Source organism: Petaurus breviceps, unplaced genomic scaffold, assembly GCF_028583685.1.
Source record: "Petaurus breviceps papuanus isolate PSGF00001 unplaced genomic scaffold, PetGlider_PUasm1.0 207, whole genome shotgun sequence".
NCBI classification, from domain to species: domain Eukaryota; kingdom Metazoa; phylum Chordata; class Mammalia; order Diprotodontia; family Petauridae; genus Petaurus; species Petaurus breviceps.
In genome coordinates this window covers 11,579,769-11,602,375 of record NW_027185850.1, presented here as the reverse complement: position 1 = coordinate 11,602,375, position 22,607 = coordinate 11,579,769, and the positions used below count along the sequence as shown (strand labels likewise).

The window sequence follows — 22,607 nt, the reverse complement described above, 5'->3', positions numbered from 1 at the left end:
GATGGATGGATGGATGGATGGATGGATGGATGGATGGATGGATGGATGGATGGATGGATGGGACAGGCAGACATACAGACAGAACTCTTGTTAAGTGCCAGGCACTGGGCTAAGTGCTAAAAATACAAACACAAGCAAAAGAAAAAGATATCCTCTCCTTCAAGAACCTTACATTCTAAGGGGGATACATCCAAGAGAAAGGAGCTGGAAAGTCGGGGGGAGGGCCCAAAGAGTCAGCAGTACAGGCTGGCCAAGAGTGGTCTCGGTTGGCCTGGATGGCTCTTCTGCAGTGGGAGGAGGGGCTTCTCCAGGTAAGGAGAGATGGGAAGTCCTGGAAAGGCGGCCTGTATCTAGTGCTGTTCCCACATTCCTGTTTTCTGGCTAAGGATCCTGAGGCTTGCCCAGTCACCAGACTAGCCTGGGTGTGTCATAGGAAGGTTATGGACCTAAGTGTTCCTAACTTCGCCATGGGCCTTAATCTCTAGGTTCCATAGACTATAGAGGCCTGGCAGCCAAAAGGCAGCAGCCTCATCTGAGCACCAGGAGGGGCCAAATTTGCCAAAGTTCACACAGTGCTAGAGGCAGAGATGGAAAGGGCCTTGAAGGTCATTTAGTCCATCACCTTGATTTTACAGATGAGGAAAGTGAGGCCCAGGGAGCGTGCATGACTTGTCCGCCATCATCCAGGACCGGGTAACTGAGCCAGGACCCGACACACACACTTCCCACTCCACTTCCTGTGTGAACCTCGAGCTGTTTGGGGCCGATAGCTGCTTCCTTCCTTGGGGGCTAAGTGAAGGGAGTAAATTATAGTTCTGCTAACTGGTTTGTTTTGCTAGCTAATAGCCTGGTTGTTTAACACCCTTTTGATGTGCTGAGAGGCCTTAATGAGGACATTTAAATAAACAAACTCTTAGGTCCAGAATGTTGGCCCAGCCACAGCTTCCTAATTTGCTGGTTGCTGATAGACATTAAGTCCCAGGTAAACATTCACTGGGATGTAGATTATGAATGAATAAATGAATGAACTCTTCTTTCACTAACCTTACAATGACTAATAATCATTGGATTTTGCCTCTATTCTGTTCCTGTTACTGAATTTTTTTTCTCTTCAGAAGTGAAGAGAAAATGTGCAAAAATCCCTCTGAAATTTGTGGCATTTTTGAAAGGGGGGGGAGATACCTGATATTCACAGTGGGTAGGAATGAGGGGGCTTTGATTTTGCCTCTTACTGAGGTCAGGGATTGCAGAAATGTGCTCTCAACATCCAGAATGCCTGAGCTGATAGCAGCTTCAGAGCAGGGCCATGGATTGGGCAAGGAGTCCCAGCAAAAACTGGGAAACAGGTCTGTTTTGGTGATGCCTGGATATGTCCATGAAAAGCTGGGGACAGAACCAAAGGATTTCAGAAAGATTTTCCTGTGTTACGTCCAGCTCCCTGAAACTGTGTCTGCATTTGTTTGTTTGTTTATTATTTATTTGGTCCTAACCAATGATGTCAGTGGAATGGGGAACTCCTGGTGCGGAATCTCCCTCCTCCAATGCATATCAGCAACTTGTCTGCACCTTCTGGTCTCAGAGTAACCTGCGTGATGAGAGGTTAAGTGACTTGCTTGCCCATGGTCATGCAGCCAATTTTAAGCAACCAGGTGAAAGCTTACTCTGATTCAGGCACTATGCTAGAAAAGGAATATGGAAAAGAGTTTGACTTAGCCCTTCCCAACAGCAAGGCCACCTCTCTGCCCACTGTGCCAAGCTACTTCTCTGCTGCCCTTGAAGCTAAAACCAGGAAAATGCTTGTTGAATCATTTGTTGTGTTAATTAATGAGACTTCCATGGCCCATTGGCAAAGCTGAACCCTGTTACTCAGAATCACAGATACTTGATTGGTAGTGACATCAGAGACCATCCATTTCAACCTGTATCTGCATAAAAACCTTATCTACATCCCACTGCCCAAGTGGTCATGCAAACGATATTGCTCCCCCATCCAGCCAATTCCAGTGGCTTCCAACCGCCTCCAGGATCACACAAAATGCTCAGCTGGGCACTCAGGGCCTGCTCCCTCTTACTTTTCTGATCTTATACCTGCCTCCCCAGCCTGTGACACTGGTGTCCTGGCTATTTCGTTCTCTCTGTATTTCAGGGTCTAAGCCGCTGGAAGTTTCTCTCCCGCTTTTAATGGACAGATCAAGTCTGAATCAAAAAGGTAGGAGGTCTGACCCTGTTAGCAGTGGAAAACTGCCTCCTCAGCTCAGTCACAGGACCCAAAGCTGCTCCTCCTCCTTTTAAGGTCTGATGCTTTGTCAAAAACCTAATTCTACAGGGCTAAAAGAAAAGGAGGTATCAACCAGTTAATAATCTCCAATTTGTAAACACTTATTAAGTGCCTAATGTTTGCAGAGCAAGGTGCTAATCATTAAGTAAGCAGGCTGCTTACAAGCTGCCCTCGATTCAGAGAGCTGAACTGCTGTGTTTTAAAGAAATGGATGGCCAAGTGTGATCACCTCACATCTGGAATCACAGAATGATGAATGCAGGAAGAAACCCAGGAAGCCAGCTCGTTCATGATGAACATTGGAAGAAAGGAAGAGAGAGAGAGAGAGAGAGAGAGAGAGAGAGAGAGAGAGAGAGAGAGAGAGAGAGAATGAGATAAGGAAGGAAAGAAAGAGGAAGGGAGGGAGAACAAGAAAGGGAGAAAGAGAGAAAAAGAGGAAAAAAGGAAGAGGAAGGAAGAAAAAGAAAGGATGAAAGGAAGAGAGAAAAATTAAGGGGAGAGAGAAGGAAAGAGAAAGGAAGAAGGAAAGAAAAGGAAGGAAAGAAGGGAGAGACGGAAGGAAGGAAGGAAGGAAGGAAGGAAGGAAGGAAGGAAGGAAGGAAGGAAGGAAGGAAGGAAGAAAGGAAACATTTCCCACATTCAGATTGTCTTCATAGGCTGCTGCTGAATGTTTGTCAGTTTGTCATTTCACCCAGAACCATTTTACCCCAGAGGTTTGTTGTCATAAGAGCAAGTTTCTTAATAGAAAATGCTCCTTTCTCCACATTTTCTACCTAGAGTATTATAGCACCTGAATCTCTGAAGTCAGATCCATTATTCCCTCCTGAAATTTATCCATGAGTCTATTTATCCATGTTTAGGGGAGCTTGGGGGCATTTATGAAAGAGATATATGCTGTGTGAACTTTAAATATTTTCCCAGCAGCTGCATGGGGACAACTCTTGGCTCTCATTCTGTTTTCCAGCCAGACTGGCCTCTGTTCTCTTCCTTTACTTCAGGTTTGCATCTCCTTCCTCTGCACCTTTGCCCAGGCTGTTCCCCATGCCTAGAATGCTCTCCTTCTTCATATTCAGCTTTTAGAATCCTTGGCTCCCTTAAAGCCTCAGCTTGCCAATATCTCTGCAAGGAAATAAGAAAGAATATCATGAAGTACTTACAAACCTTAAACCATGATATAAATGTTAGTTATCTTCACCGTCATCATCATCATCATCATCATCATCATCATCATCATCATCATCATCATCATCATCATCATCATATCGCTTGTTTATGTGTTTTATTCCCCAGTGGATTGTAAGCTCTTCAAGGGCAGAAAGATGGTCTTTGACTCTCCTTTGCCTGCCTTAGTGCCTTGTTCATAGTAGACACTGAATAAATACCTGTTAAATTGAATGAGTAAGAGGTTCTGCTTAGGATTCTGGAACTACCTTCAGTTAAAGTTAAGTTCCAAATGTAATGAAAGCTAGGTCCAGACAGCTCCTCTCCTTAGAGGAGGCATCAGTTCAGCATGGTGGAGGTCACCATGTAGGCAGAGAGTATATGGAAGTACTTACAACTCATGTATGGTGGTGGTGGTGCCTTAGAAGTCTTTGGTGAGTGAATGTGGGAAGGAATGATCTGAACTGCAGGAAGGTCAAATAATTTGCCCAAGGTGACAAAGTTTGAAGAGCCAGGACAAGAATTCAAATCTTTCTCATTTATTAAAGAATATATTGGGAGTGGTTGACTACTAATGTCCCTTTCAGCTCTAGAAACCTATTATTTTAGCAGATGGAAAGCATTGTATCAGAGGACAGAGCTCTGGACTTGGTATCTGGGTTCAAATCCTACTCAGATATTTACTAGCTCTCTGACTGTGGATAAGTCCTTTATCCCCTCTGAGTCTCAGTTTCTTCATCTGTAAAAATGGGAATAAAAATATAATATGTTCCTTACAGAGAGGATCAGGTGAGATAAAGTATGGGAGGTGCTCATAAACCCCAAGTGGCCCTATCAGTATAAAGAATTGTGATCTGAACCCCATAGGTGTTACCCAAGTCACCTGAGCTGGCTTGTGGATCCTTCTTTCCAGCACCTTCCCCTCCCACCATGCTTCTCCTTGGTGGGGCCAAATGGTTTGTTAGTCTCATCTCTATGGGTTGTTTCCGTGGTTGGGAAGCCTGCCATGAATACAGATGAAGGGAGCTCAACAGGAACTCTAGCTTCTTGTCTGCAGTGAGGCAGGGAGAGGGCTTACGGCAAACAATGGGCAGTGAGCCCTGGGTTTCAAGTGATGTGTTAGTGAGACAGAGACCAGGAAGGGCTTTTGTGAAGGATGAGTCATGGAAGAAAAAGAATTCTGGGCCAGACCAGTGAAGCGTCCCTCTTATGGGACATGGGCCAGGATTGAGGAATGGCTTCATTAGAGGGACCATCTTTGTCAATGGGTTCATTGTTGTGTGTGTGTGTGTGTGTGTGTGTGTGTGTGTGTGTGTGTGTGTGTGTTTACCCAAGCTTTGGTTTCTGGCACAAATTAGTCACTTACTTTTGACATTGGCTTTGTTGCTAGGCTTATCCTAGGCTCAGAGAAAGAATCTCAGAATTTCCAATATGGAAGGAACCTCAGAAGCAATCGAATACAATCTGTGCCTCAGTCATTCACTCAGTCAGTCAGCTGACAGAAAATCCATAGTTCACGGACCTTTCAGTTCATGCCTTCATTTTAATCATTCATTTAACAAGCATTTACTGAGAGTATATGAGGCGCCAGGTTCTGTGCTAGGTTTTGAGACACAAGAATAAAAGTGAAGCTGTCCTGCCCTCGGTGAGACTACATTCCCATGGAGAAGTCACTTGGCATAGCTTTTTCTCAGCTTATCTGTCTATAAAGTGATTATTTATTATCATACCTGTAGCATCACCCTGTGCCATCCAACATTTAGCACATGGTGCTTAATTAATGGTTCTTCCTGATATTGACTACCTCACAGTCCCTGACCTCAAGGGGCTTATATTCCGTGTTCATAATAGGCACGATATGTACACGTTAAGTATACACAAAATTTAAACAAAATAAGAATCCCTTCTACTGGTGGGCATTCAGTCTTTAGTTTGTCCAACAAGCTTTTACTTGCTTTTGTCCTATGCCACAGGGGCTTCAGGACCTACAGTGAAGCGGAGCCCACCGTGCCCAAAAGCAACTACTTTTTGCTTCATCACGGTGCCAGCCGTCACACATTCTTTTTTACATCAAGCCTAAATGCGCCTCTTTGGCAATTTCAGCTGCATATCTGCTCTAATAGAAAGCACGATGATTCTGCATTCCCAGGTCCCAGCTTCATATTCTGCCTCTAATTCTTAGTACCTGTTGTGACCCGAGGCAAGTGCCTCATAGCAAAATAGTGAAAACTGTCACTCCCGACTACTTTTCCTCAGTTTTCCTTTTGGCTCTTAAAAATACAGTAACTATATCTCTAGTTTCTATGGGGACATTTAATGAAACAGGCATGACCTAAACAAGGCTGGGTCTTGCCAGTTAGTGTTTGATGACAGTTCCTGTACTAGATTCGGAGCCAGACGACTGGATTTCAAAGTCAGGTCTCTGACCCTTATTTTCTGTGTGACCCTGGGCAAGTTTCTGGGCCTCATTTTCCTCATCTGTAAAATGAGGAGGTTAGACAAGAAGGCCTTCAAAATCCCTTCCAATTGGAAATCTGCTATCCTATGAAAGTTCTGTAGCCCTTGTTTGGTTTGGTCATTTTTTCAGTCACATAGCTTACAAAAAGCCACATGATGACCCTCTGGAGTCAACCCTACCATTGTTGCTGGTGCTGTTTATGGAGATGAGGAACTGCTGCCGTTTTGTGACTGTGCCCGTAGCTCATAGTTCAGTGGTTAAAACTTAATGAAAACCCGCCCCCGAAGTGTAAGGAATCCCTCACCTTTTATAATAGAAGAGCTTTTTAGAATAGGGGCTCCTCTTGCTTCTGTCTTTGTAGCCTGGGGGCTTAGCGTACTGCCTGACACATTGTAGGTACCTGAGTAAATGAATGAATGAATCAGTCAGTCAATCAAATAAAGACATCGCCTGGCAAGCGATTATGATTCTAAGCCTGGAAAGATCCAGGGGAGGGTGAGAGCCCAGCTCACTCGTTCAACTTGCTAGTTGTTTGTTTTCCCAGCTCCACTCAGTAATTCTAGTCAGAGGCATGGAGGGTGTGGAAACCAACCTCCTTGGAAAGTCTTCACTTCTCAGTGGATTGAGGGAAATGTTCAGTGTAACCAAACATAGACCCCTGTCAGTAAAGGACAGAGAAGGAAAATAAACCTTTTAGCCCTGGTGCAGACAAGGGATGATGGGATAATCAACTCTGATCCTTTGTGCCCCACACCCCCTTCATGCTGGGGAGCCTCCAAGGAAGAAGATGTCTCAGAGCCGGGCTCCACCTTGCCAGGGAGGGGGGCTGGAGCCCAAAGAATAAGAGCTGATTCTTACGAAGCATGTTGGGGCTGGCTAATGCTTTTACACGTGCCATCTCACTTGATTTTTTTTATAACAATTTGTCTTTTTATTGAGCACCTCAACAAATTATGCCTTAATAGCAAATTTCCAAAGGGGGTACAGGAGTTTCTTCCTCTGCTGTTTTTTGGTCTTCAGGCTTTCCTCATGCTTATTAAGCCTGTGGCGCATGGCACGGGTCTTCTTGGGCCGAAAGTCCAGGGGCTTGTATTTCTTGCCCTTATAGAATTTCCTGAGGTTCTCTTTCTGTGTCTGGTTGATGACAGTCAGAACTTGGGCAATAGATTTTGGAACTACTTGGATCTTAGATAACTTGGATGCAGCCCCTCCAGTCACCTTGGCTACTCTCAATTGGGAAAGTTCCACCTTTAAATTATCTAATTGTTTGAGTAGCTCCTCCTTCTTCCCACGAAGATCCCTGGCCTTGATTTTTGCCATGATCGCAGAAGAGACACAATGCCAGAGGCTCCTAGAGGAAAGAGCTCTCTCACTCGATTTTCACAAATGAGGCAGGTGCTATCATTATTTTCACTTTGTTTAATTCAGTCATTTTCCAGTTATGTCTGACTCTTCATGACCCCATTTGGGGTTTTCTTGGCAAAGATATTTGAGGGGTTTGCCATTTCCTTCTCCAGCTCATTTTACAGATGAAGAAAGAGAGGCAAACAGGATGAAGTGACTTGCCCAGGGTCAATACATCTAGTAAGTTTCTGAGGCCAGATTTGAACTCAGGAAGATTAATTTTCCTGACTCCAGGCCCTGTGCACTGGTGACACCCCTTGACAACCCCTATCTCTACTTTACAAATGGGGAAATGGAGGCTCAGTGAGGTCAGCCAATTTGCTTAGTATCACACTGCTAGAGAGTGTGTGAGGCAGTATTTGAACCTGGGTCTCCTGACTCTAAGGCTAGTACACTATTGCCATCCAAGAACAATAAAAATAAAAATAACTATAAAATACATAACAGATGCTACTACAATAATGATTATTACATAGTTTAGTTTGCATTACATATAATCATCATCATTATTATAGTTATATAGTGCTTTAAGTTTTACAAAGCACTTTATAAATATTATTTTATCCTTATACTAACCATGGAAGCTACTATTATCTCCATTTTACAGATGGGTAAACTGAGGCAAAAAGAGATGAAGTGACTTGCCAGGGTCTCACAGCTACTAAGTATCTGAGGCAGGATTTGAACTCAGGTCTTCCTGACCTCAGTCCTGTGCTCTATCCATCATACCACATGACTGCCTACATTGAATCTTGGTCCGCAGAGCCACTGGCACAGTGCTGGGAGGTAAGAGCCAGTTTGGTGCTCATGGCTGAGGACCTCGGGGCACGGGGTGGGTCCTGATCAATGCTTTCCAAACATTGCTCCTCTATTACCGAGGGTCCTCAGAGTCCCAGAGGCCCAGCTGGTCAGAGCCCCTCCCAGGCCAGGCCCACCAGTGACAGCTTTTTCTGGCCCAGTGGAGATTGGCTTCCTGCTGGATGCAGTTTCTAATTTCCGAGTCATCTCTTAACTCCGACTTGATTGCAGTGGCCTCTATTTCTACAGCTAATTTCATGGGTCTCACCAGTATGGCATTTTCCGATGTGGTCTCTCTCACTCTGTTACTAAGTAAAATAATCAATCACCAAATGGAGATAGAGTTAAGTAATCACACATTTGCGAAGCTGCCTCTGTTTTTGCAGGGGGCCGGCTCGAGACAGGGGAGGGAGGGGTCAGCTTTTGGCCATGTGCTAAGTTATAATCATTTAGAAGGCAAATGGATGGGGTTTTTAATTCAATTATACAGCTGTGTGAATTTGAGTTTTCATTCTGGCGCCAAATTTTTGCTGTCTGTTTTTCATCTTGTGTGAGCTTAAATATTAGATTATAAGATGTAAGCCTGTTTCCATATGTCATAGCCTCAGTTAACCGGATCTCAAGTAACCAGAATTCCCCTCACATTCCCCCAACCCCTCCACATCTCCCCCACCCTCCACACATACTCCCTTTGCCCTAAGTTAGGTAAAAGCTCAAGAAATTTAACCAGTAAGGGAGAAAAAGGGACATTCTTCTGTCCCCCTCTTCAGAAGTGTTTGGAACAATTTGAGAAAAGGAAGAGGCAGATGGTCTCAAGGAATATTTGAGGGACTCAGTCAACAAGCATTTATTCAGCACCTACTATATACCCAACACTGCTAGACTGGGGGATTGAGACAAAACTGAGAGAGTCCCTGTCTTCAAGGAGCTTACGTCCTACCAGTCAGCCAGTCAAGCATTTATCAAGCTTACCGTGTGCCAGGTTCTATGTCAGATGTGGAACTTCTTAACCATATAATAAGAAAAATGACAAAAGCTCACATTTATATGGTGCTTTCAGGCTTGAAAAGGGCTTTTCACATCTCATGGAGGCAGCTGGTGGCCCAGTGGATAGGTAACTAGGCCTGGACCCAGGAAGACCTGAGTTCAAATCCAGCTACAGACACTTACCAGCTGTGTGACTGTGTGACCCTGAACAAGTCACTGATCCCTCCAATCACCAGTGTGCTCTCCATCCATCCTCTGAAATGGCTCTACATGAATCACATGTTTCTTTAACCAAGGATATAAACCTGAGGGCAGGGACACTTTGTTTGTAGGGCCTGACACATAGCAGGTGCTTAATAAATAAGTGTTTGTTCCCTTGAATGTTCTAAGAGGATCAGTAGAAGAATCTGCATGGTTAGCCTGGGGAAGGGCAGGATTAGAAATAACTTGATCCCCATCTTTGGGATCTTTCTTCTTGGTTCTTGGCAGCCACTAATTGATCAGGAATCAAGGCGGCTCAGTGCAGAGAGGGCAGGCTGGGAGTCAGGACAGCTGCCCTACTAGGCGTGAGACCTAGGCCAAATCATTTCATCTTTCTGTGCCTCAGTCTCCTGATTTGTAGGATGGAGATAATAATAGCACCCACCTCCCAGGTTGTGGTCCTTGTCAAATGAGATCCTGCCTCTAAAGAGCTCTGCAAACCTTAAGGTGTTCCACAAATGCTATTCTTATCAATCTACCAACAAACGTTTATTAAGCCCTTACTCCGTGCTCAGTATGTACATACGAGGTATGACATGCTGGGGATTCAAACACAGAACGGAAACATTTCTCAGTTTCAAGGAACTTCCACTGGTTCATGTACATATCCAGGCATAATCAAACATTGGAGAGCCAACCAAATGCTCTGTATTAGGACTCTGAGGTAGTGAGCTCCCTGGCCCTGGAGGTAGCCAAGTGAGTATCCGGGATGTTACAAAGGGGATTCTGTTTTGTCTGGCTTACAGGAGGCATTTAATAAATGTTTATTGAATCCAGGAGTTTTGGATTTTCTTTGTAGCCTGAGTCTCTAGCATAGAGAATTCATAGGCACTTAACAATTAGGGACTGATTGAAGAAGAATGGAAAACGGCCTGAAGGAAGGCCGGAGGGCAATGGTGACCAGGATCTGTCTAGGGAGATTGAGACAAAAACCATCTATAAAAGATCCTTAATCAGGTACGTGTTAGAGCCTGAACTGCAGCCCCATCTCTAACTCTTCCTAGTGACCCTGGGCAATCCATTTCTCCTCTGTAAGCCTCAGTTTCCTCAACTATAAAATGGAAATAATAATAGCTTCTCCCAGGGTTGTTGTAAGAAACAAATAAGGTGATCTTGGTACAATGCCTCCTTCCCTTCCCCATGCTTACATTTTGTGAACAGGTTAGAAAACAGTCATGTGTGACCCAGTCTTAACATGTACGTACAAGAAGTGCATGCTGTAGGAGGGCTAGGCAGCCTTGCTTGGCCCGGGGCAATCCAAAAAAGCTCTGGAAACAACAAAGCTGTCCAGCCTTCAAGGATGCCACAGATCTGAGAGTTGTGTGACCCTAAGGTAGTCATTTCCCCATCTCAGCACTTCCATCTAGGGCTAGGAAAATGATATGGAAGCAGCAGCCAAGTCCCTGTTTGAGCTTGAAGGAAAAGCTCCAAGAAAGAACAACGTGTTATTAGAAGTAACTCAACCCTCTTCCTGTTTCTTTTTCCCTCAGTTAGCATGTTAGATCTGGGTTCACTTTCTACAGCTTCTAAACCAGTCAGACGTGATTTTTTAAAAGTCTTGTTTACTCTCTTTCTCCCAGGGCCCATCAGGGCTAGGATCCCCCCGCCCATAGAATGGACCTCTTGTCAATCCAGAGCCCTAGAAGAGCAAAGTGCCACCCCAACATGCCAGGCAGGCTGCCTCTGAGGGCTCTGCTTACCCACAAATGCCCACGTGTCTCCAGGGTGGAGCAAATGGGGCTGCCCATCCTCAGTCCACATTGCTCCTTGGGAAGGCAGAGCCTATGGGACTTCAGAAACAGCCTTTTCTCAGTAGATCAGAGATGGCTCAGATGCACTTATCTAGAAACCCAAAGGTCTCTAAGGCAATTTGTTTCTAAACCAATTCCCCCATAAAACCCCAGGTATCCATAACACCTTTTAAGAACAGACATTCAAAAACAGTTTGAACCAAAGTCAGTTTAAGAGTCCAAGAATAAACAATAGGGACAATGTAATTTTTAGGAGACAGCTTGAAACACCTGGGCTTCTCCAGGGTCACACAGCTAGCGTCAGAGGGGTACAGTTCCTAAGGGCTTACTGTGTGCGAGGCATGGTGCTAATCGCTTTATAAATTATCTCAACCCTGGAGGGTAGGTGCTATTGTCATCTCTGTTTTACAGTTGAGGAAACTGAGGCAAAGGACTTGGTCAGACTTACTCAGCTGGTGTCAAAAGCAGCTTTTGAGCTAAGGTATTTCTGATCCAGCGCTCTGTCCATGCTTTGAGACCTGAGGCAAGTCACTTAATTTCTTGCAACCTCTATTTCCTCATCTGTAAAATGGGGATAATTATATCACTACTCCCCAGGGAAGCTGTGATAGCCAGATAAGATGACATGGAGAGCGTGTTGCACCCTTTAGAGCGGCCATGTCAGAGCTAGCTTCTGTCTGAAGATGCCTGGATTTCCAGCTGTATTAGGCAGCACATGAGGCACCATTGAAGGTTCCCAGTGGTACCTTCACAGGCTGCCCAAGAACTGTGGATTTAATCAGTTGATCAGTGAACGTGGTTTAAGTGCCTGCTGTATGCCAGGCGCTGTGCTAAATGCTGGGGTTACAAAAAGAGGTGAAAGACACCCCCCTCAAAGGGCTCAAATCCAATGGGGAGAGACAATGGGCAGACAAGTAAGTGCCTCCGAACATTATCTGGGACACAGCAAATAATGGACCAAGGGAAGACGCCAGAATTAAGAGGGGCTGGGGAGATTTCCTGGAAAAATTGGTCATTTTAATTGAGATTTAAAGGCAGCCAGGCAGCGGAGATGAGGGGGAAGAGCACTCCAGGGTTGGGGGGCGGGGGGGAGATCCCAAGTTTTGTTTTGGACTCGGTAAGTTTGTGACTCGGCGTCCAGTCTGAGGGACAGCCTGAAAGGCAGTTGGAGATACGAGGTTGGAGATCAGTCAGGGCTGGAGCTGCAGGCCTGAGAATCATCAGCAGAGAGGTAATCCTTAAAGCTATGGTGGCTGATGAGATCCCCAAGTGGACTAGTGTAGAAGGAGAAGAGAAGAGGCCAGGACAGAACCGTGAGGGGCACCTATGGTTAGGGGCAGGGATCTGCAGGAGGGTCCAGAAAAGGAGACTGAGAAGGATCAGTCATAGAGGCTGGAGGAGAACCAGGAGCCAGGGAGGGCATGGGTGTCCTAAAAACCTAGGGAGAAGAGGGTATCAAGGAGGAGAGAGCGATCAGCACTGCCCAGGGCTGCAGAGAGCAAGGAACAGGAAGATTGGGGGAAACCATCCTTTTCTCCCTCAAGAGTCACTGGTTCCCTACTAGCTCACCCTGACTTCAGCTTCATCTGGTTTCCAGGTGTTGGCCCACCTCATCCCACTGCTTCACGTAGCTGCTGATGCCCTGAATGTGGGGCACACTGTCTTGGGGAAGAGGGAGCTGGTCAGGCCTTCTTGGCAAGAGATTACCAGAAGCTGCTGGCTACTGAATTAAGGCAGCTACAGGAAGTCACCAAGCATCAATTAGAATCTAATTAAGATGTTGAAAGCACATAGGGAAAAAGGGGAAGTTTTGAAGAGAAAGCTGGGCAGCTTTAGAAAGCATTTTGTGATGAGGCCAAATAAATGACCCCAGATTTCTGTTTCCTGTAGGTTCTAGAACCTTCTCATGGAAAGGATATTCTGAATTTTGTTTGTGAGTCAAGTCCTATCAAACCAAGCCAATGGGGATTTAATTAAATGCCTACTATGTGCCATACACTGTGCTGAGTGCTGGGGATGCAAAGAGACCAAAAGACAGTTCCTACCCTCAAGGAGCTCCCAGTCTAATGGGAGAGACATCATGAAAATAAGACAAGTTACAGGCAGAATAAATTGGAGATAATCCACAGAGGGATGGTGGTAGCACTGAAGGGATCAAGAAAGCCTTCTCTAAGAAGATTCGTTCCAGTCCAGTATTTCCAATTGTGTATTGGACTTCTCCATCAGGGCATGCGATAGACATCAAACTCACTATGTTTAAAGTCTAACACACACATCCCATATTCACACACACACCACACACACATGCTCACACACACCACACACACATGCTCACACACATCACATTCACACACACCACACACACCACACACACATGCTCACACACACACTCACACACTCCTCCTTTGAACTTCTCTCTCACTGTTCAGGTGCCACTATCTTTCTAGTTATCCAAGTGGCAACCCCATTCTTCCTTCTTCCCTACTCCTTCCATATCCAGGACTGTGCTGATAAATTTTTAACAACTGACTCTATTGGGCAGAGTGGGGTGGGTGGGGAATGTATGCCAACACAGTTTTAGGTTCAGTCCACATTGTTTTTAACATTTTCTCCATCACTTCTAGACAATCAACAAAACAATGACTCAAACCCTAATTTGTGGTGTTTGCTGATTTCCAATTGATAAATTACTCACTGAACATTTAGCAGCCAGTGTGATCTGGCTCTAGCACACCCTACTCTGTGTCTAATCAATTACCAGTGATTTTGAGTTCTACCTCCACACCATATTCTCTTCTCTCCACTCCTTTAGTACAGGGCTTTGCCATCCCTTGTCTAAGGTATTACAATAGCTTCCTAATTGGTCGCTCTGTTTTCAGCCTCTCCCCTTCCAACCCATTCTCCCACTCCGCTACCAAATTAATATTCCTAAAACACAGATCCAGCCACATCATTCCTCTGTTCAAAAAGTTGCATTCGCTCCCAGTTTCTTCTAGGATAAAATACAAATTCCACACTTGACTTTTGATAAACTGGTTCTAGCCTGCCTTTGGAGACTGGTTCCTGTGCTGTGCATTCTACAGTCCAGCCAGACAGGACTCCTTGGCATTCGTTGCAAGATATTCTTTGCTTTTGTACAGACTGTCTTCCATGCCTGGAATGGGCTCCCTCCTTACCTCTGTGTCTTGTGACCCTCACTCCTTTCAAGCTCAGCTTGGGTACCACCTCCAAGGACAGGCCCTCTGTGATTTGTCCAGTTGTGAAGACTCTCTCTCCTCATCCCATTAACTTGGATCTACTTTTACGTGTATGTGTGTATATGTGTATTCCTCATTCAGCAAATAGAATGTAAGCTCCTGGAGGGCAGGGACTCTGATGAGTGCTTCTCTGTGTGTCACCAGTGTCTTAACATTCACTAGATGCTTAATGAACCCTTCCTGATTGAGTGATTATTAATTGAGCCAGGGCAAAGGACAGCTTAGTTTTTTTCTTTCTATTCCCAGTGCCTAGCACAGTGCTTTGTACACAGTAGGAGCTTAACAAATGTTGGTTGAAATGAAGCAAATTGAATTGACTGAGAATCATGTCCTGAGAGTTTAGTTGAAGAAACTGGTAACCTGGAGATGAGAAAACATAATGGCTGCCATCAGTCAATCATCATTCATTTATTAAGGCACCTACTATGTGCCAGGCTAGAAGTTTGCATTCTGTCTGGGAAGATAAGTATGTTTTAAAATTTATATACAGATTTTCTGATTGCAGAGAAAACTCAGTTTGATGAAACGACTGAGCCTCTAAGAACATTGGTATATGGATGCATATATTATATATGTTTATATATGTGTATGTGTATACATTATATATGTGTGTGTGTGTGTGTTTTCATTGTCATTGGCTGCCTGTCTCCAGTCAGTTGACTAGGCAGAGAGGCAGCATTCTTTCACCCAGGCTGCCATTGGCTGGACACTTGATCCGCCTTTGCCTGGATCAGTCCAAAATGCTGAGAGACAGAAGCTTAAGGAGGTTTAAAATCAAGGAGAAAGGGCGGTTTTTGGAGGGTGGGATGGATGTCTTTGAAGGGGTGGGTGCAGAAGGGCTCAGTTGCTGAAGGGCAGCCCGAGAGCCTTCGAGTCCTGGGTCCAATGGACCAGGAACCATGCCCTCCTTAGAGTACACTCCGAGCCCCCACCCCCATTCCCCAGCACATTTTCCAAAAGAAGCAGGAGGAGGAAGACTGGGGGGAGAGGGGTGCCCATGTGCTGGAGGAACTCTCCTTTCTAAAACAACAAGGAACTGGACGATTGGAAAGTGATGACAGGTAGAGCAAGAAATCATTAGCCATGACGTCCAGAAAGCAGACACCTTTTCATTAGTGATGAATGCCATTCCAATGGCAGCATCCTTGATGCTTCTTCAGTAATATGAAGATGGGTCTGTGGAATGAATGCCAGAGCTGAGGGTGGAGGAAGGGAAGAGGGAGAGACCCTGAGAGATCATCAATCCCAGCCTGCACATTTTCCAGAAAAGGAAACTGAGGCCCAGGACGATTAAATGGCTAAAGATCATGGGAACAGATTCCAAGCTGGAAGGGGCCTTTGAAGTCGCCTAGCCCAATTTTACGTATGAAGAAACTGAGGCTTGACTGACTTGGGATCATAAGAGCTTTGATTTGGAGCTGGATTTGGAAGGGCGCTTAAAGGTCATCTGGTCTAATTCCCTCATTTGACACAAGGAAAGAATCCATTGACTTGCCGGGGGTCACACGGATGGTAAAGAGGTGAGCCAGGCTTTGAATGCTTCCACGCACAAATTCTATGCTCTTCCTCCTGTGCTTCTTTCCACTGGACTATCTGTCCGAGCTGGTAACAGACCCAAGTCATAGACATCCAGTTCTGGCCAGAAGTCTTGAAATTTCCCCAGCCTGTTCCCAACAGTAGACTGGGAGCTTCAGATTTTAGTGGAGGTCTTTGAAACCCTCTAATGTCTTCTCCAGACAGCTGCCCAGACGGCTTCCTGAAACCCTAGCTCAATCTGAGTCAACAGCATGAGAGGGCAGCTGCGGTATGGAGGACCAGGAAGGGAATAATCCCTCAGCGCTCTGTCCTGCTCAAACCACATCTGGGGGATTGTGTTCAGGTCTTGGCATCATGTTTTAGGAAGGATGCTCATAAGTTGGACAGTGTCCAGAGGAGAGAGAGCTAGGATGGCAAAGAGTGTCCAGCTTGGGCCATATGAGAATTGGTGGAAGGAACTAGGAATGTTTAGGCTGGAGAAGAGAAAACAGAGGGGGATCATGATAGTTGTGTTTAAATACATGAAAAACTCATCACAGGGAAAAGATATTCAGCTTCTTCTGCATGGCCCTAGAGGGCAGACCCCGGAACTCTGGGTGAAGGTTCAAAGAGAAAAATTTAGACTTGACGTCTAAAGGAAAAAAACTTCCAATAATTAGAGCTGTCCAGAAGTGGAAGGAGCTGCCTCTGGGTGATGGCATTGGGTGCAGAGGTTGGGTGACCATTTGTCATCATGAGGATTATTCTTCAATATGGATTGGAATAGATGGGTCCCACACATCTAGGTTCTTTCCAACCCAAGATTCTGTTTCTGTGATCATCATAGACTCCTTGGTGTAGACGTCTTGTCTTACTGCCTTGATCCTAATCTTGTAGAGGACAGAGATCATGTCTCCCTTGGTGACTGATTCCATAGACAGATGATCTCCCAAGCCCATCTCCCACTCTGAGAGTCTGTTCTTTCCACCCCACTCTCGAATTGGGATTCTCATTGTCCTTGATCATGCTATTTCCTTTGCTGAAAGCATTTTCTCTCCTCATTTGTCCATATTCTTCTATTTTTCAAGGCTAAGCCACACCTATCAAATCTTGACTTATTCTACATTTGATTTTCTTCACCAAATTCCCTCTCAATTGAAATAAGAAACTGTATCTTCTATAATCTTTATGTTGATCATGAACACCCTTCTTTGACCTTTTTCATGGCTAAGTCTTTGGTCTCAAAAAGGTGATCCTCTCTTGACAGACAGGACTTATCGAGAGACACTGAGAGTGTACAGAATAAGGAAACCTCTGTTTGAATACCATCTCATTCATTTACTAGTTATGTCTCCCTGGACATGGAGCAGAGCAGGCACCCAACCACTGGGTGGACCCCCTTGTCGTGAAACCATGGGAGGCCATAGACAAAGGTCCCAGGACCGTCTGGTCTGCATCCTTAGACAGAACATCCAGATGCCTGAGGTCTCAAGGGGACAATAGTGAGGGGGCAAAGCACTTTGTCTCTGTGAGAAGCCCAGAGAGCCCGACGAGCACTTTGCACATCTCGCAGTGCTGGGTAAACATGAACTGTTGCTATCACAGGGCATGTGGAGCAGCCTTCAGCATTCCCCTGGAAAATGTCAGCACCTCCCCGTATAAGCCACTCAAATAGCTTCATCTGTATAAAAACACGGCCAGCTCTGCCAGCCTGCCCTCCCCCTGTTTTAGCTGGGAAAGTGAAGCCAAATAAGGCAAGGAAACTGGCGTCTTTGCAGGCAGTCAGGAGCCAGCCTGTGGTCCAGTTTTCCCTAGTTCTACATCATGCTGTGTGCTGCCCAGTAAGAACCTGAGAAGCAGCTGTCGGGAATAACCTGTAAGACACCTGGCTGAGTATAAGAATGAAATCTCATGGTTTATTTCTTTTAAAATCCCTCCTCACCTGCTAAAATATAGACGAGTGTGTCTGATGTGTGTGTGTGTGTCCCAAATCCTACATCAGACACTTACTAGCTGGGTAACTGGATAAACCACACTTTCCTCTGCCTCAGTTTCCTCATCTGTAAAACAAAGGAGGTTGGACCCGCTGACCTCTAACGTCGCTTTCAGCCCCAGAGCCTGATCCTGCATTCCCCTCCCACTTAGGTGCACACTCAGCTCCCAGATTCACAGCTCTGTCTTTACCACCTGTCCCCCTCTGTCCCAGCTCCTCATCTCCTGTCTCCATTGCGTTCTACACTACCCGAAGCTTAGATCCCGTCTCTCTTCTCTGCTGGCCAGGCTGTAAACCAATCCTGGTGCCTCTTTCCTAATGTGTTGAAGATCAGTGCTTATGACCAAATCTCTGGTCTGGAGGTTGCCTGTTTGATGCCTGTGCCACCACAGCTGGACCCCTACCACCCTCCGCCTCCTTCCCCTTTTATTTATGGTTTATTTGAATAATTTCTCATGAAGCACCTGCTACATGCAACTTACCCTGCTTGTTTGGGCAAAGGGGGAAGGAAACATAAGTCAGAACACCTGCCCTCGGGGCGTTTACTTTCTACTGGGGATAGGCTATGTACAAAGCTAAGTAGAATACAAATCCAGATAAGGCAGCTAGGTGGCGCTAGAGAGGACGGAGCATTGGGTTTGAGTGAGGAAAACCCAAGTTTGAATCCTGCCTTAGACAGTAGCTGTGTGATTCTGAGCTAATCACCTCACCTCTCTGGGCCTCGTTTCCTTCATCTGTAAAAATGGAATGATACCATCTGTCTCACGGGGTTGTTGTAATTCTCAACTGAGCTAAACACACACAGAAGTTATGAATGGGATCTGTTTTTGTTGTTGATAATGCTGATGGCCCCGTCCCAGGGCTCTGACCTTTCAACGCCTTTAAAATAATTAAATTAATTAATTAAAATATTATTTAAATTTCAAATAAGTTATTAAGTATCTCCCTGGAGTTAGGTAGTGGGGATAATAAGGTTATGAATTTATGGTGGAAGGACCTTAGATCCCATCCCAACACCCTCCCCACATACACACATGTTACCAGATAAGGAGCCAACGCCTAGAGAAGAGAGATAACTTGTTCAAGATCATCTTCATCCAGGAGAAGAATTGAACTCAGATCCCCCATTCCAAATCCAGGGCTTTTGCCACTTGTCCGTTTTATTTTCTCGCCATAGTCTACTCATTAGGAAAGGGAAATGGGAACAAGCAAAGGAAAACCAGCTCAAAAGGGACCTGGGGGGCTGGGGTTGCATTTCTGCCAGTGTGCCAAGGGCCTGCCTGAGATTTCTCATGGAGGCCCCTGTGCCTGGCTGCACCATTAACAATTCCTTTGGGCTCTTTATTAGCATGCTGTAATCACAGCTTCTGAAGTTTGAGTTTTGGGTTTAATGGAATTTATGAGCTGGATCTTTTCCAAAGCTATGTGGCCATCATGCCCCTCCCCCTCTCACATTCCTAAATCTACGCTTGTGTCTTACTCTGTGGCCTCCCTACAGAAAGGGAGGGGGCAAGTCTTGGGCCCCACAGACTGTGGCCAGTCCAGCTGAGCTGAGGCTTTGAGGTGCGTGGGTACAGTGTAGATGGTGCATCGGTGGCCCCAGGAGAAGCTGAGTTATGCTTAGGGGGGAAAGGAAAGGGACCTTAAAGCACCTACTATGCACTGGGCACAATTCTTTATAACTATTATTATCTCATTTGATCCTCACAATAACCCTGGGAGGTAGGTATGTTATCATCCCCATTTCATAGATGAAAAAACTGAGGCAAACGGGGTTAAGTCCAGGGTCATGAAGCTAGTAAATGTCTGAGTCTGGATTTGAACTTGGGTCTTCCTGAATTTTTCTGAAGGGCAGTGAATTTTTTTTTATATCACAATGACCCTTTTTATCTACAGAGTTCGAAAGAGGAGTGATAATGGGTTGGTAATAGAATGCTCATGCCAACAAACTGAGAGAGGTGAGGGGCACAATGTGCCAGTAGTGGGGGATAACAGATAGAGGGAGGTTTAACCCTGCACCCCACCCACACACTAAGACAGTAACCAAATGTCCCTGTGCAAGTCACTTGATGTCTGAAGGGCCCATCTCCCTGGTCTGGAAGACAAGGCAGTTGGACTGTGGACTGGGAGATTCCTTCCAACCCTCCCTCTATGAGCCATGAAGCCACATTCCTAGCAGAATGTGAGCTCCTTGAAGGCAAAGACTGTTCCTTTTGTATCTCTCTCCCCAAAGTCAGTGAATAATGAATGTTTATGGGTGGAGCTTTGGAATATTGACACACCATTCCAGAGCACGAGTGGTATCTTTGGATGGTCTCAGGGCATTGCTGATGGCCTGCTCTCACTCTTTACCACCCACACCTCTTAGCTGATGCACTGGATGGAGATACACCTTCAGTCAGGAAGGCCTGAGTTCAAATCTAGACTAGCTGTATGACCCTAGGCCAGTCACTTCCCTGTGAAGTGTCCTTATCTGTAAAATGGAGACAGTAATAGCACCTCCCTCAGAGTTGTAAGGATTCATTGAGATAACATTTGTAAAATGCTTTTAACGTGGTATGTAAATGCTGACCGTTTCTCCTCTCTTTCCTCTTCTCAATTTCTTTTTTTTTTTTTACTCCATCCTTTCTCCCTCAACTACTGCTCAAATTAATTCAACAGGCATTTATTTACTACTTACTATGTGCAAGACAGGGGGTGAGAGGCAGCATTAAATGTCAGATAGAGAGCTCACCTGGGAGCCAGGCTTCCAGTCTCTCCTCTGTGGGACTGCAGCAAGTTGCTTAACCTCTCAGCACTGCCCAGATAACCCTCAGAGAAGATAAATCACAGAGAAAATGCCAACCTGCTCCGAGAGGAGGAATCTCCTCAACCCTGGGACAGAGACTGGACCTGGGATTTTATTAGAATAGCAGCCTCTATGGTGCCATAGCACGTAGAGTGCCAGGCTTGGAGCCAGGAAGACTCATCTTCCTGAATTCAAATCTGGCCTCAGACACTTACTAGCTGTGTGACCCTGGGCAAGTCACTTCACTCTGCCTCAGTTTCCTCATCTGTAAAATGGGCTGGAGAAGGAAATGGTAAACCACTCCAGTGTCTTTGCCAACAAAACCCCAAATGAGGTCACAGAGAGTTGTACACAATTGAAACGACTTAACAACAACAACGAACAACAATATGGGGCCTTTAATAATGCCGGTACTTTATTAATAATAGCTGCGTTTACAGAAGGCTCTGAGAGCTAGTGCTGGAGCTGACTCCTGCATCTAGTCCTTGTCCTAATTCCTCCCCCCGTGTGCCAGGCACTGTTCTGGACACTGCACCTAAGGCGACGGATACAAACCAAAGGGCGCCAGGCCCCCCAAGAAAAGTCCCCTGGATGCCCTCTTGCCTTTCTCGTCCTTCAGTGCTCTTCCTCTGTCTGTCTCCCACATTCTACAAGCTCTTGTTTTTTCTTTTCGTTTTTGGAGGGGAGAAGGCTGGGCAGTTGGGGTTAAGTGACTTGCCCAAGGTCACCCAGCTAGTGAGTGTTAAGTGTTTGAGTCGGAATTTGAACTCATGTCCTCCAGACTCCAGGGAGGTGCTCCATTCACTGCACCACCTAGCCGCCCCCTTCTTTCCTCCTTTTATCCTATTTCTGCCCCAGCCCTTATAGATACTGCTTAGTGGCTAGTGAGATGAAGAGTCAAAGTTTGCCGCAGCTAAGACATTCGTACACACATTTGGTGCCTAATGGAAAGGAGGTGAACTGCGCCTCTGTCAGCTCAGAGGAAAGAATTCTGAAGGCTCCAAAAGCTCTGTGCGCACACACGCACATGCCTCTTTCTCTTACATCCCACATTCTGGACCAACAGTGCTTGAAAATAGCTTGTCAAACAAAGCACGGGCGCTAGGACTTTCTTGACATTTTCATAACTATGAGCATATGATTTGCAGTTCATATTGAATAACGATGTAAGAGATCTGCCAAGAGAGATCCCAATACTATTTCCAGGGCTATTTTCTAACCAGTTACAGCTGCCCGGCGCCCCAGAGCGGGAACCCAGTTAGACAGCCATGTTCCATGGATCCCCTGCTTGCAAAATTTGTATTGAGTTACTAGGAGTTGCTCCTACTGGGGCGGGGGAGCTATTTTCCTGGAAAGCATGTGAAATGAATAAAGCGGAGACTTTAACCAGCCTCTAATGGAAAAATTTGTCAATATTTAAATCAAATGTGTGAACGCTAAATGCTTTTACGTGTGTTTTCGTCAGTGATCCCCTTGGGCTTCCCAAGCTTGGAGGAGATCAATGCGCTGCGAAACTTTCTCCCAGTGACAAAAGAAAGCACAGAACAGTCACTTGACTCCGAGCTTGCCAAGAGGTTAATTGCCAAAGAGATGTATTTTATGCCGGACCCAAATCTGTCTGTCATATCCACGGGAATGTCTCACTTGTACGTGGAGGAAACATGTGCCGTCTCTCACCAGGGATGTTTATGTTTCTCCACGAACCTGCCTTTTTCAGCATTAAAACATTCCAACTGGAAATGACTACAAAGCCGGGGGCTAATAGGTTAGGGGTGTTTGGTCATGCTTACAATAACACATTGAAGGAATCCGATGCATCTCCATCGCGAGGCGGCCCTTACACAGTGGAAGTTTGGACTTGGGTGGGGTTTTCTTTGGGGAAAGATTTTCTTTTCACATTCAGGGAAGAGTGTGTGTGTGTGTGTGTGTGTGTGTGTGTGTGTGTGTGTGTGTGTG

At 45.6% G+C, this 22,607-nt stretch overlaps 2 protein-coding genes across 2 annotated transcripts in view; one reads left to right on the top strand and one right to left on the bottom strand.

Moving 5' to 3' along the window:
• LOC138164898 (inactive tyrosine-protein kinase transmembrane receptor ROR1) overlaps positions 1-22,607 on the top strand; it is a 372,629-nt gene that overhangs the window by 300,514 nt on the left and 49,508 nt on the right. The window lies entirely within an intron of this gene.
• Positions 6,817-7,234, bottom strand: LOC138164899 (large ribosomal subunit protein uL29-like). The gene has a single exon (XM_069092846.1). It carries the CDS (start codon positions 7,215-7,217, stop codon positions 6,849-6,851), a length of 369 nt encoding a protein of 122 aa, XP_068948947.1. The 5' UTR covers positions 7,218-7,234; the 3' UTR covers positions 6,817-6,848.